The 12843-nt window shown below is 43.3% G+C and overlaps 2 protein-coding genes across 5 annotated transcripts in view; one reads left to right on the top strand and one right to left on the bottom strand.

The window, feature by feature from the left end:
• Nucleotides 1-2596: 2596 nt before the first annotated feature.
• YARS2 (tyrosyl-tRNA synthetase 2) lies at nucleotides 2597-11151 on the top strand. The gene is made up of 5 exons (XM_014264236.3): nucleotides 2597-3441; nucleotides 4298-4465; nucleotides 5578-5733; nucleotides 6054-6224; nucleotides 6515-11151. The coding sequence occupies exons 1-5, from the start codon at nucleotides 2636-2638 to the stop codon at nucleotides 6672-6674; spliced, it is 1461 nt and encodes a 486-aa protein (XP_014119711.2). The 5' UTR covers nucleotides 2597-2635; the 3' UTR covers nucleotides 6675-11151.
• Nucleotides 6799-12843, bottom strand: part of DNM1L (dynamin 1 like) — a 39242-nt gene continuing 33197 nt past the window's right edge. For all 4 annotated transcript variants that reach the window (XM_005482754.3, XM_005482758.3, XM_005482759.4 and 1 more), the window contains one exon: nucleotides 6799-12191. In XM_005482754.3, the coding sequence (XP_005482811.1) occupies nucleotides 12135-12191 (57 nt within the window). In that variant the 3' untranslated portion in view covers nucleotides 6799-12134. The remainder of the gene's footprint in view (nucleotides 12192-12843) is intronic.

Raw genomic sequence — 12843 nt, 5'->3', positions numbered from 1 at the left:
TATTCCATGTTAATTGGTCTGGTGTTTGAAGGATGGATATTAAATCTAAAAAAAGAACAATATGGCACAAAGACCAATTAAAAACAGATATGCACCTATCAGAGGACACATAGAGAGGTCCATGAAAAAGAAACAAAATTAAACAACCAATTACAGCAGAGAAAGAGAGAAGAAAGGAACACACAAGCACCAAATACCCCTGGGTGGAGAGAGGTGAGAAAACAGGGAACAAGTTAATTTTCAGCTGAAAAAGATGATAAGATTAAAAAAAAATAGATATACTGAAAAATAAGATCAAATGAAATAAAATAAATGTGAGGGAGGGTGACAAACCACATCAAAGGAAAAGGAAAACTATTGGTTCAAATGCTCTAACTAATCTGAGAGATAAAAGTTGCAGAGGGATTAAGAACTGCAGAAAATACCAGCTGTCCTCTTGCCTACAGACACCACAGAGCCAGGCTACCCCTCAGATGTACATTGAGAGCAAATCCTTTTCCCACCCCTCATAAAGAAAAAACCCTCAGAGTACAGCATAAGCAATAATAAAACAAGAGGTGTATTGGTATGAGGTGTGCTCTGGAAGGCAGTGGGCACAGCCAGAGCATCTGCCACCACAAATTATCCCAGTCCCAGGGAATTTACTGGACAGGAGCTGGAGGAGGTGGATGATAAAGCTTGTGCTGATGTTGTGGAGCTTTAGGCTGGTTCACCATCCCAGCAGCCACAGGCTGTCGCTGTGAAATGAAAGCATAAGTACAGCAGACATGAATAAAGAACAAAATGGCAAAAATTACCTCTGTAACAGAATTAACTGGCTCATTGTTGCTAACAAAACACAGCATCTCAGGGACTTCCAAGAAGTAAATTCCTGATCCTTCACCAGTTCCATCACCCTTCCCCGGACATGCTGCAGCACCTCAGTGTCTTCTGTGTCATCAAGGGCCCAGGCAGCTTTCCAGCCACTCTTCTCCCAGCCTGTAGCATGGCAGGGGGTTGTTGGGAGCCAACAAGGGAAGAAAAAGGGATTTTCTGAAGCCACTGGCTCCTTCCAGCACAAAGGAATCAACCCATCTGCTCCAGCTGGGTGTTTACCTGAACCTACAGCAAGGAAGAACTTGCCATAGTCATTGTTTTTGTTAGCACTTAAATAGGAATAGAGAGTGCTAGAGAACAGGAATTTCAGCTGAGTGTGAAAGCGGTGCATGGAGAACATTACCAGGCTCATTACAGGACAATGGCTGGCTTTTGAGATACAGTGTGTCAGAATTACTCTTGTATTATTTGGAGAGCTAATAATCTAAGCTTTTCTAAGTCTGCACAATATTTCCATTTATTGATATTCCCGTTGTATTATCACCTCTACATATTGCTTCCAACACAGAATGGCAAAGATTTTAATAATAGTGCTTGCCATTGTCTCAACCAATGACCAACTGAGCCCCTTTTCCAGTCAATGGGAACCTCACCAGACTGCCACAGCTCCTTAAACATGACGGAGAGTGGCTTAGACATTTTATCCAACCATCCCCTCAGGTCCTGTGAAAGCATCTCATCATGTCCTATGGACATGTGCACCCCTAGGTGTGACCGTGTTCACAGGGGTCTGAGGATGAGGGAAGAGACGAGGATGACTCCATGTTTCAGAAGGCTTGATTTATTATTTTATGATATATATTAAAACTATACTAAAAGAGTAGAAGAAAGGATTTCATCAGAAGGCTAGCTAAGAATAGAAAAAGAAGGAATGATAACAAAGGTTTGGGGCTCAGACAGAGACTCTGAGCCAGATGACTGTGACTGGCCATTAATTAGAAACAACTCTATAAGACCAATCACAGATGCACCTGTTGCATTCCACAGCAGCAGATAATCATTGTTTACATTTTGTTCCTGAGGTTTCTCAGCTTCTTAGGAGGAAAAGTCCTAAGGAAAGGATTTTTCAGAAAATATCATGGCTACACCCAGGTCCCCTAGACAGCCTCAAACCCCATCTTCTCCTGCACGAGGTGGTTCATTCTCCTCACCCTTACTTTCCTTCTGCAACTCTGCCGGGGTGCTTGAACACCTGCCAGTGCAGACTGAGGCAAAAAACCCAGTGCACACCTCAGCATTCTCCCTACCCCAGGTGCCCCATTCCCCTGCAGAGGGCCCACGTTTCCTCAGCATTCCTTTTATCACCCACTGCTGCACACCTCTATCTATGGTTTGAACCGCCTCTTCCCAAGCAGATAAGTAACGCAGCTAAAAATTTCTAGGAATATAGCTAATAAATTCTGGTAATATAACTAATTCTAGGGTGCAAATTCTGAAGCCCCGTTGTGACCAACTCAGGCAGGCGGTATCGGCTCTGCCAGGCCGATTCCCACCGCCTGAACTCTCGGTATTCCGGACTGAGAAATGCAGCGGAGCAGGAGGCAGCACATGCCGGTTTTGTTGCATCTTTAATGTGGCGGAGAAGAACCGCCAGTCCGCGCAAAGGTGACGGTAGTCCCGCCGTCCCGGGTGTGCCTTCAACACATCCTTCAACCCCTCCCGGCCCGCTCTCCCCGCCCGTTCCCGCCGGTTCCCGGTTCCGGGGCGGTCCCGGCGCATGGCCCCGCCCTGCCGGCGCTCCCGGCGTGCTCCGCGCGCGATGGCGGCGCCCGCGCTGTGCCGGCGCTGCGGGCGGGCGGCGGGGCCGTGGGGCCTGCGCCAGGCCCCGCTCCCGCTGCCGCCGCCGCTCCGCCGCTGGGCCCACGAGCAGGCGCGGCGGGCGCGGGGCGCGGCGGGGCTGCTGGCGGCGCAGTGCGAGCGCGGGCTGTTCCAGGAGGTGTTCCCGGCGCAGAGCGCGGAGGAGCAGCTGCCGGCGCTGCTGGAGCCGGGCCGGCCGCCGCTGGCCGCCTACTGCGGCTTCGACCCCACGGCGGACTCGCTGCACGTGGGGCACCTGCTGCCCGTCATGGCGCTGCTGCACTTCCAGCGCGCCGGCCACGACGTCATCGCCGTGGTGGGCGGGGCCACGGCGCAGCTCGGGGACCCCAGCGGGCGGGAGCGCGCCCGGGAGCCGCTGCCGGCGGGGCGGGTGCGCGCGCAGGCGCGGGCGCTGCGCGCGGGGCTGGAGCGGCTGTTCGGGAACCACCGGGAGCTGTTCTGGGAGCCCGGCGCCGGGCGGCTCGGCCGCGCCGCCCTGCTGGACAACGCCCGCTGGCTCGGCCGGGAGCCGCTGCTCCGCTTCCTGGGCGGCGCCGGCGGGCGGCTCCGCATGGGCACGCTGCTGAGCCGGCAGAGCTGCCAGGCGCGGCTGCGCAGCGCTGAGGGCATGAGCCTGGCCGAGTTCCTGTACCCCGCGCTGCAGGCCTACGACTTTCTGCACCTGCACCAGCACCACGGCTGCCGCATCCAGCTGGGCGGCCACGACCAGATGGGAAACATCATGTCCGGATACGAGCTCGTCACCAAGTACGGAGAAGCGCGGGCGGCAGGGGATGGGCAGGGTGTGGGCAGCGGGACCGGGGATGGCATTGTCACCCCGTGCTGGGCACTGGTGAGGCCGCAGCTCGAGTGCTGTGCTAGTCCTGGGTCATTCATTCAGGAGGACACTGTGGTCCTGGAGCAAGTCTGGAGAAGGGCAGCGATGGAATGGGCTGCCTAGGGAGGGGTGGAGTCGCTGTCCGTGGAGGTGTGTAAGGAAGGATGCCCCTGGCACTTAGTGCCATGCTCTAGGTGATGTTCAGTCACAAGTTGGACTCAGTGGTCTCAGAGGTCTTGCCCAGCCTCACCAATTCTGTGATTCCATGACAGAATGCTGGGCAACTTGGTGCTCACAAACTCTAAAGTAACAAAAGATTTGGCCACATACAAATCCCTGTGATTTGAGAGGAGTAATTAATTGGCCTGACCATTAATTGCACCATTTTGACCAGGTTTATATGAATTTTTAAGAAAAATAATGGGTCCTTGTATTAGTGAATCCAAGAACCAAAATCAAACCACCTGAAGCATGGGACAAAATCGAGACAAGTCTGCCAGCACACCCATCCTGATGTAATCACTCCAAATATGATTGAGACAGTTGCAGTATATAATATACAAACTACTTAAAGGACATAAATGCCTTACAAATATACAAAATAACTTAAAAACTTATGGTGCTGGTTTTTCCCCTAAAGCCCTCTTCACACAACAATGTTCTGGCATCTGTTTGCCCATCACCCCCAGCTTTATATCAAGGATAGAATCTTGCAGAATGCTTGTATTTTAGCCAGCTTTACCAGGATATGATTTATTTTAACAATCAGTGACTCTTCTTTCTCAGGATGACAGGAGCAGAGGTGTTTGGAATTACTGTACCTCTTATTACCAGTACTACTGGTGATAAACTGGGAAAGACTGCTGGAAATGCAGTTTGGCTGAACAGGGAGAAGACTTCTCCTTTTGAGCTCTATCAGTTTTTTGTCAGACAGCAAGATAACGTGGTTGAAAAGTAAGTTTTTCTCCATCTTGATTTTTGTCACTGTTCATAAAACCCGATTCTAACTGTTCACTGTAACTGCTTCATTTAATTATGTGTAACACAAGCTCCATGTACAAGTATGTGTTAATTGTAAGTGTTCATGAAATAAACAGGCATGACTGTTTCCTCAGTAGACAGGATAGTGGAACTTCCATATGCTGAAATGTGCATCAGAAAATTAGAAGGGGGATGACAGAGAAGTGAAGCAATAATGCTTTTATTTTGTTCTGCCAGTGGGTTGACTCTCTTATATGGTATATTAGTTTTAGTTCTGTAGCATCAGAGTTTTTCAGTACATTACATTACTACATTGATTTTAATTACTTGCTGTGTTCTTTTCTAAATCTGTTTTACTTTTAACATCAATAGCACTGTTAAATCTGAGCTGAAATAATTCCCTTTCATATTGGGACCTGCCTTACAACTTACTTACCTCTCTGAAAGGTTTATCCTCTGATAATTCAAATCCATGTTCTGATCCCCAGCATCTTTCAGACTGAAAAGAAGTGTATGTGGCTACTTAAACTAAAATATTTCAGCCATTCAGACTTTTTACCAGTAAAGGTACCTTTAATACACTGCATGGGACTGACAGCTCATTAAAATGGACTTTGTTGTAAAGAGTAGGCTTAGGGTGCATCTTTAAATTCTTAATTATCCTAAATAACCTTCCTGCTGAGATACTTGCCAATGCAAGTATGTTTCTGTCCCATGATGGCCACAGACTGGCAGTGGGATTTTGCATTAGCATATTGTGGATCTCCTAGGTTAAATACAAAACCTTGTTGATACACGATTCCAGTAAATCCTATAAAAGTTTCAAGAGAAAACAAAATTGTTGACTGGAGTACAAGCTTCATAAAAGCATCTGACACTATTTTATGTCTGAAGAGTTGACCTTAGGCAGAATATTAAGTAAAATGTGAGTTTTAAAGATTTGATTGAAAGCACAGAGCATCTTAATATGTATTTCTTAAATTGACTGAGAATTATTTTCATGCAGTTACTGAAGTTTGAATGACAAAGGCAGGAAATCTGTAATGATGGCTATATAGACAAAGTACTTTTTTCCCTGCTCACAGATACCTGAAACTGTTCACCTTCCTTCCTCTTGAGGAGATTGCCCACATCATGGAAATGCATGCTAAAGAACCTGAGAAATGGGGCCCTCAGAAACGACTGGCTGCTGAAGTAACTAAGCTTGTCCATGGTAGAGAGGGGCTGGAATCTGCTAAGAGGTAAAGTTTGATTTATCAAGCAGTTTTGTTTCAAATTTCTGTGGGAATTCTCCATAGCTTTTCAGGGACTATTTTAATCTATTAAGTTGCTGCTTAGATGTTGAAAGAGAAAAACTGTAGACTTAAAAATACACTGAAAATATTTTAAAAAATTGCAGGGCAGTAGGGTACAATTAAAAAGTGGGGGTGTATTTAAAGTATTTCTGTTAGTTTGTGGACTCCCAAAAGAAACTGGGGAGGGGAATCTGATGAGTAGCACTTTGTGTGAAGAGAAGACAAGAAGACTAGCTCTGTATTTTGAATGCTCTTTGTTCTCACAGGTGCACTAAGGCCCTTTACCACAGCAGTGTGGAGGCACTGGAAGAAATGTCTGACCAAGAGCTACAGGAACTTTTCAGACAAGCTACTTCTGCTGAACTGCTGCTTGAAGCTGGCATGACTGTTCTTGACTTGTGTCGCAAAGCAAATGCCATTCCAGATGGACCTAGTGGGTGAGTTCTCACCTGTGCTTGTGGGTTAATTCTTAAAACAGTATTTATCCTTCTCAGAAAATGTAGTAGAGGCTAAGGTTCATTTCAGTCACTGTTGACCTGGACTGGAAGTGAAGTGCAGAAGAATTAAAATGTATTCAATTACACATCCAACAACAACAAAAAAAAACCCACAAAAAACAAAACAAAACAAAAAACCAAAACAAACAGAAAAAAACCCAAATGAACTTCCATTTCTTAATAAATACCTTTCTCTTGCAAGTAACAGTTGTTTCTGTTTTGTTTTTAAGGTACCGGAAAATTACAGACGGAGGAGTTTCAATAAATGGGAATCGTGTAACTAATCCTGAGACTGTTCTTATTCTGGGACAGCATATTCTGAAGAATGGAGTATCATTACTTAGGGTTGGAAAGAAAAATTACTACATTATAAAATGGTTGCAGTTGTGACAACAGAGTATCTCCCTAAAAGGACAGGTCTGACTCTGCTGCTTGAAGAGGTACTTGAAGATATTTCTGTACTGTGCATTACTACACAGCTCACAGACTGCCCAACACTTTTTTCAAAATGCACCAGAGTTCAAATAAAGGAGCTGAGTTATACCACTGAAGAGATTGTGGATACTCTGCCTTATTCAAAGCACCATCCATAAGGATCTGCATAAGAAGAAAAGATTCATTTCAAAGTCCAGCGATGGAGATGTGCTTTCCCTCCTGTAACAGCCCTCTGTGTTGTAGAGGAACAGTGGCCAGTTATTCCACAGGATAACCCACAGGAAAATGAGCCAAAGCAAACTCAAACCCACTCCTTCTTACAGCCAGTGAAAGAATCCTTGCTGGGGGCAAAGACAGCCAACCTGTGGTCATGTTTCCCTGAACAGGTTTGCTTTGAAGGAAGCTGCAGAAAAGTCATAATAAAGATTCCTAATAAATGATTAGGCACCAGTGAAAGTTGCTTCTTGGCTGTATATGGGGACACATTGCACCAAAGTTTTCCAGCCTTCCTGTGGGAATACACAGCAAATTCACTTTTGAAATCTGAAAGTACAGAGCCTTTCAAAGCTGAAATCAACCTAATGAATCCTTTAGGCTTTCTCTGTGCATAGTATGACTCACAAGGGGAGTAGCAGTTGTTCCACTTCTTTGGTCCTATGAATGACATCCATGCTATCCAGCATTCCTTGATGAAGGAATATCCTGGCCCTAGTTCTGTAGGCTCTGCAGTCAGGAAGACAGCACATTATACCAGAAGATTTGGGGCATGCATATGAAGGGGTTTTTTTAGTATTAGCTGCCCAGGAGTTGTGGTGAACAGCACCACAAGGAACCAGGACCAGGAAACACATGAGGGAAGCTGAAGTGCATTGCAGTGTTGCTTTCAAGGATTAGGCCTCACTGAGGCCATGGAGAGTAATTTCCTGGTCCATGAAATCTTCAATGGAAATTTGCAGTGACAGCAGCCACAAGGGGGAAAGCCTTAATCTTAGCTTCTGGAATGTGGTTATATATATTCTAGAGTTGGGTAGGGAGTTTGTTATTGTTTAGGTATCTTTTTTATGTTTCTTTTCACTTGATAAATTCCATGCCGATTTCATTTGCACCATGACTTAAGATTTCAGCAGTAATAAAATAGAGTGGCTTGCTTGTTATAGATGACAGTTTCTTCTGGCAATGGAACTGAAATAATGGCACTTTCAAAAGCTCAGCATGTTCCTAGTGTTAATTTCAGTTTCCAGTCCTACTTACCTGTCTCATAATGAAACATCTCTAGCCTAATCTCCATTCCATAACAAAGAAAAGTAATTAAGTCATTTCTACCTCAAAGAAAGCACATAGAAGAAAAGGGAGAAAGGAAGGGGAAAGGGAAATTTCAGCCACCTTATTCCTTAAATGACAGAAGCGTGCACCTGGGACCAAAATACTCCAATACACACCCATTTGAGAGTTTCTTTGTGGTTACAGGAAAAACTGGGAATGAATAGTGTTTCATGTCTGACCTCTTTCCTGCCTGTTTTCTGTCACTGCCAAATGGTGCAGATACATATATGTCCACCTCTAATAAATCAGTAAATTTATTTTTTAGCAACATGAAACAAAAAAGGAATAAAGTTCTTTGCATGCAGGGTTTCTAATAAGATTTATAAACCCCAAGAAATTTAGTCCATGCTTGCCTTTGACCAAGTCCTAGCACTCCAAACCTTTCCCTCACTCTTCCCAGAGAAACAGCTGGATACCAGCACTACTTGCCATGACCATACAGGGCCATCACAACTGAGCATTTGAACACTTGGGTCAAGGATCAAGGAAAAATCAACTATTCTTTCTTAGCCTGGTCTTAATTCTTATACACCGATGCATTCAGGTAATCAGAAATTGTCCAAACTTGTTTAAATGTGAACAAGGAGTAATTAATATTAAAGTATTTAACATGGCTACACATGCAAGATTTAAAAGTGCAAAAAGAAAAGTAATTATTTTGGCAAGATATTTTTAAAAACCTAAAACCAACAAACTAAAAAAGTTGCACCAAAAACATTTGTATAGCACAACCTGGAAGACTTGAGTTTAACCTTACTGTAGCACCTAACAGTTCAGAGGTAAAGGGTGAAGGGCATGCAATAGGTAAACTCAAAACTATGGGAGCATGAAAGCACCTTCAACTAGTTTAAAGAATGTCATTGAGCACAAAACCATATCCAAGTGGTATTAAACTTTGAGGAATCAATCCTCTGCCTCTCACCTCAAAGCAGTGTTTAATTAGCAACAAAAAGCAGATACAGTGGAGATCCTCAGTGACTACAGGAAACGCCAGCTACCCATTGCTCTCACAGCTGAAGGAGAGAACTGCAGAAAAAAAATTACCCATGATAATTCCATTTAAGTTCCCAATAGGGGCACAACCAAGTGGCAAGTTGTTCCTTTTCCCTGCCTGGTCCATAAAGCAGGGATCTGAGTTTGCCATATCCAATCTGGCATCAGTCATTCATCCAAAAAGCAATGAACAAAAGCAGGTTTTACACAAGGTCTGCTCTGTTTACTTCAGAGTAAGATCTGAAGCACACAGACACCACCACCCCTTCTACCCATCTGTTTCACTAAGTAAAATTTGAACCTGACTACTGAATACAAACTGCTCACACCAGGAGGATACTGTGTTTTAGTTACAGCAGGACTTCAACAGCTCAGGTATCGGTGTCAGACATTTACTAACCTGAGCTTGGCTACAGGGAGTTTTCCCCTCCATGATTCTCCCCCACTGGAGAGCAAGCTAGCTAAAACTAGTGCATTTGTGACAACATTTTTTCAGGTTTAAATTAAATGAGGTGATTAGAAGACAGTTGTAAACCACCAGTCTAATCTGGGAATTTTTCAGTTGCTGCCCTCATTAGGCTTCTTTCCACAGCTTTCCCACACTTTCTTTCAGAGCCAGTAATAGTGGCATTTGAAGTGTTTTACTTCAGTTCCAGAACACAGCTTGTTTCAAACCTATCAGTAGGCATGAGCAGCCTGTCTACATTATGGGTTATGGAACTATTCAAGAATGCAGAATTGAGTGAAAACAAGTGAAATCATAACTAAGGTTGTAGACATATAGGTACTTACACTACTAACTGTAAGTGCATGTAAGTCCTGCCACCAGAACTACAAGTCAGTCCAAAACTATTTCTGGAGTAATTAATTTTGTGTATTATCTGTTTATTAAATAACAGCATTGTTACAGCATGGACCTTCAAAGTCTTGCATTAAGGATTACAAATCAAGTTCATTTCTTGGCACTCAAACATTACCAAATTGAACCTTTTTGTGAAACTTAAACAAAAAAAGTCGTAACATTTCAGAAACCAAATTGACACTGGAAATTCCACATGACATTACAGAGCCAGGTATCACTTGCAAGAATTTCTTCAATAAATGAAATTCATTTGCTTTATGCAGCATTTCAAAACTTTACAAATCAGAGTATTTCTTCACAAAGAGACTGTTGACTGAACTTGGGAGTTAAAGCTTAGGTAGCAGATCACTTATGGACGGCACTACCTTGTTGAAAACTTCTTGGATGTTGAAAGCAAAGGGGAGAGGGTGTCAGGTGAATACCAAACAGAAATGTAATGCTTTTGACCAAACTTAAAAAGCTTTCACTGATCACCAAATTGATTTAAAAAGTGGTTTGCACTTCAGTCATATTTCTTCAATCTGAGAACTATCATCCCTGGATACAATGCAAGATAAAAGTACCTCCTTTGTATTCATTACATGTAATGCATACACCATGACTTCTTAGGCTGTTTAAAAATGCACCATATGTATTTCTGTGTTCTGCATGAATTACCTCAGATCATACATGAAGGATCCAAAAGTTGCATCTGTCAGACTTAACTCCTTGTGCTCATATTGATGCCAAACTGAATATTACCACGAGAAAAATACATTTTTAAACAGAGCTTCTTGTAAACTGAGTTTTTAAATTTTCAATCTTTAGCAGCTTACCATAGGAATTCCTTTTTTGCTAACTGATTTCAGGGGGAAGGAACTGCATATGGGTAATGAAAACCTCACTATCATGGCCCAATACCATAAAATCAAGCCATGGAGGTTAACAGCAGTGTCCTATTTTTCATGCAAGTTGTGCTAAAGAAAAAGTATTAGCAACACTATAGTAAACATTTTCACTTTATACAAAAAGAGTGAATCTGCTTGAAAAGTACATGCAAGTATGCTGGCTGGAGTTTAAATAAATTTTTATTCATAAAAATTAAAATGTTTACTTTTTCAAGGCTAGTGTGATCAATAGTCATCTGTATGAATTATAATCAAAACAAAAAAAGAAATCTCATCAACTTAATTTCCAACCTAAAATTTAATAATTTTACGATTGTCCTCAAAAAAAAAAAAAAGCTACTTACAGCACAATAAAATTTCCTCAAAAGCAACTGTAATCTCTGATATAAATATTCCAATTCCACAGACTTTCTTTCATACTGTCATACATTCCAAAATTTGCAGAATTTGTGGGCATCCCCTTCTCCCTGGCCAACTTGATCTGTTTTTAAAAGAAACGCTTACTATCCCATGACAGTTTTGAAATCCAGTTTTATTTTTCAGTTCTGCCAGAGCAAATTTACTATCAGGTGGTCCAGGGGCTTGGTCCCAGGGGGGAGGAAGGGGAAGGTGTCCTTGTGCCTGATTATAAACTCCAACATTCATACACAAGCTCCAGTGCACGTTAATAACTCTGCAGCCACTTTTTAGTAGGCTGTTCTTGTTCACAAGCTCCAGGCTAATTCTTCCTACATGATACTCCATGAAATCAAGTCTGAAGTTTTGTCTGCCATTGAAACATTTGGGGACAAAGAGAAAAAAGAAAAAGGGAACACACATACATAGTAATACGCTCGACATCTCTACTGTGCTATAAAATGGAGACCTCCATCTGCCACAGTGCATGCAATATATTCATGAAAGAAAATACTCGGTGCTCTCTTGTCTTCACAGTATTGAAACTTCTACTGGAAAAGCAGCTTAGAACTATGCCACAAGACTACACTGGCTGTCTTAACCACAGGCAACCTGTTCAGCAAGTCAGGCACTGGAACTTGAATGTTTTTCCCCAAGTTCAAATGAGACTGTCACTGAGACAGAAGACTTGGTCTGCTTTAATTTGCACCAGAAACCTGGTAAGGAAACATTTAGAGCCATTTATTATATGGATTAAATACGACTTCTTTTGCAAAATACAGCATGTTTTTCTGTTTGCAAATCAAACCAACTGTCTTTACATGAGCAGATTTACACAGTTGCAGTACACAGATAAGAGTTCATAAATAAAAATTCTACTCCGTATACCATGCCTAGCAATTGTCAAGCCAATGTAACCTCCAATGCATATAAATAGTGTGGCTGATACAGTCTTCACCAAAGATGTGTCTCTCGGATCTCTGCAATGATCTGGCTGGCTCTCTGCAGGGCCTGCACACAGGGACACACAAAAGCCACAGTTAGTTATGCTGCACAGATTTCCCAGGGACAAAACAGCAGCAGTCTGGGAAGCGCAAAGCTAAAAACAAACCAAAGCTAATCAGTGGCATTACAAAATGTCCTAGATTGCCAAGCAAATTGTATTCTATTTGCCATCTGTATGGCAGCTGTCTTCTGTTAAGTGCACAGTTTTCCTTATCTCTTCCACAACCAATCCTTCCTCCCAGGTGACATCTGCTGATAAGAGGCCAGTGAATGTCACTGCATGGCTGATAAGAACTACAGCATCCCATTGGGAGATGCTCTGCCCAGGGGGAGGAGCCTCTGGGAGCATTCCTAACTGGATATAATCTGGAGATTTGGGAACACCAGCACAGCTTCTCCACTGGATTTCCCAGAGGAACAGCAGCTGCCTCTTCCACTGGATTTCAGAGGAAGACTCCACCCTTCTACAGGATCCCTGCTCCAGCAGAGCCACACCTGACACTCCAGGAGGGCTGCAGCCACATTCCAATGGGACTGCTACCAGCATCCTGACCCACAGGGTGTCAGGTTGTGTTCTGACTCTGTCAGTGTTGTTTTAGTTTACTGCATTGTTTATTTTATCTTTTTATTTTCTTCCCCAATAAAGAACTGTTATTTC

Source organism: Zonotrichia albicollis, chromosome 4 (genome assembly GCF_047830755.1).
Source record: "Zonotrichia albicollis isolate bZonAlb1 chromosome 4, bZonAlb1.hap1, whole genome shotgun sequence".
Taxonomy (NCBI): Eukaryota; Metazoa; Chordata; class Aves; order Passeriformes; family Passerellidae; genus Zonotrichia; species Zonotrichia albicollis.
The sequence above is the reverse complement of the archived record's forward strand: the minus strand, read 5'-3'. Positions and strand labels throughout refer to the sequence as shown.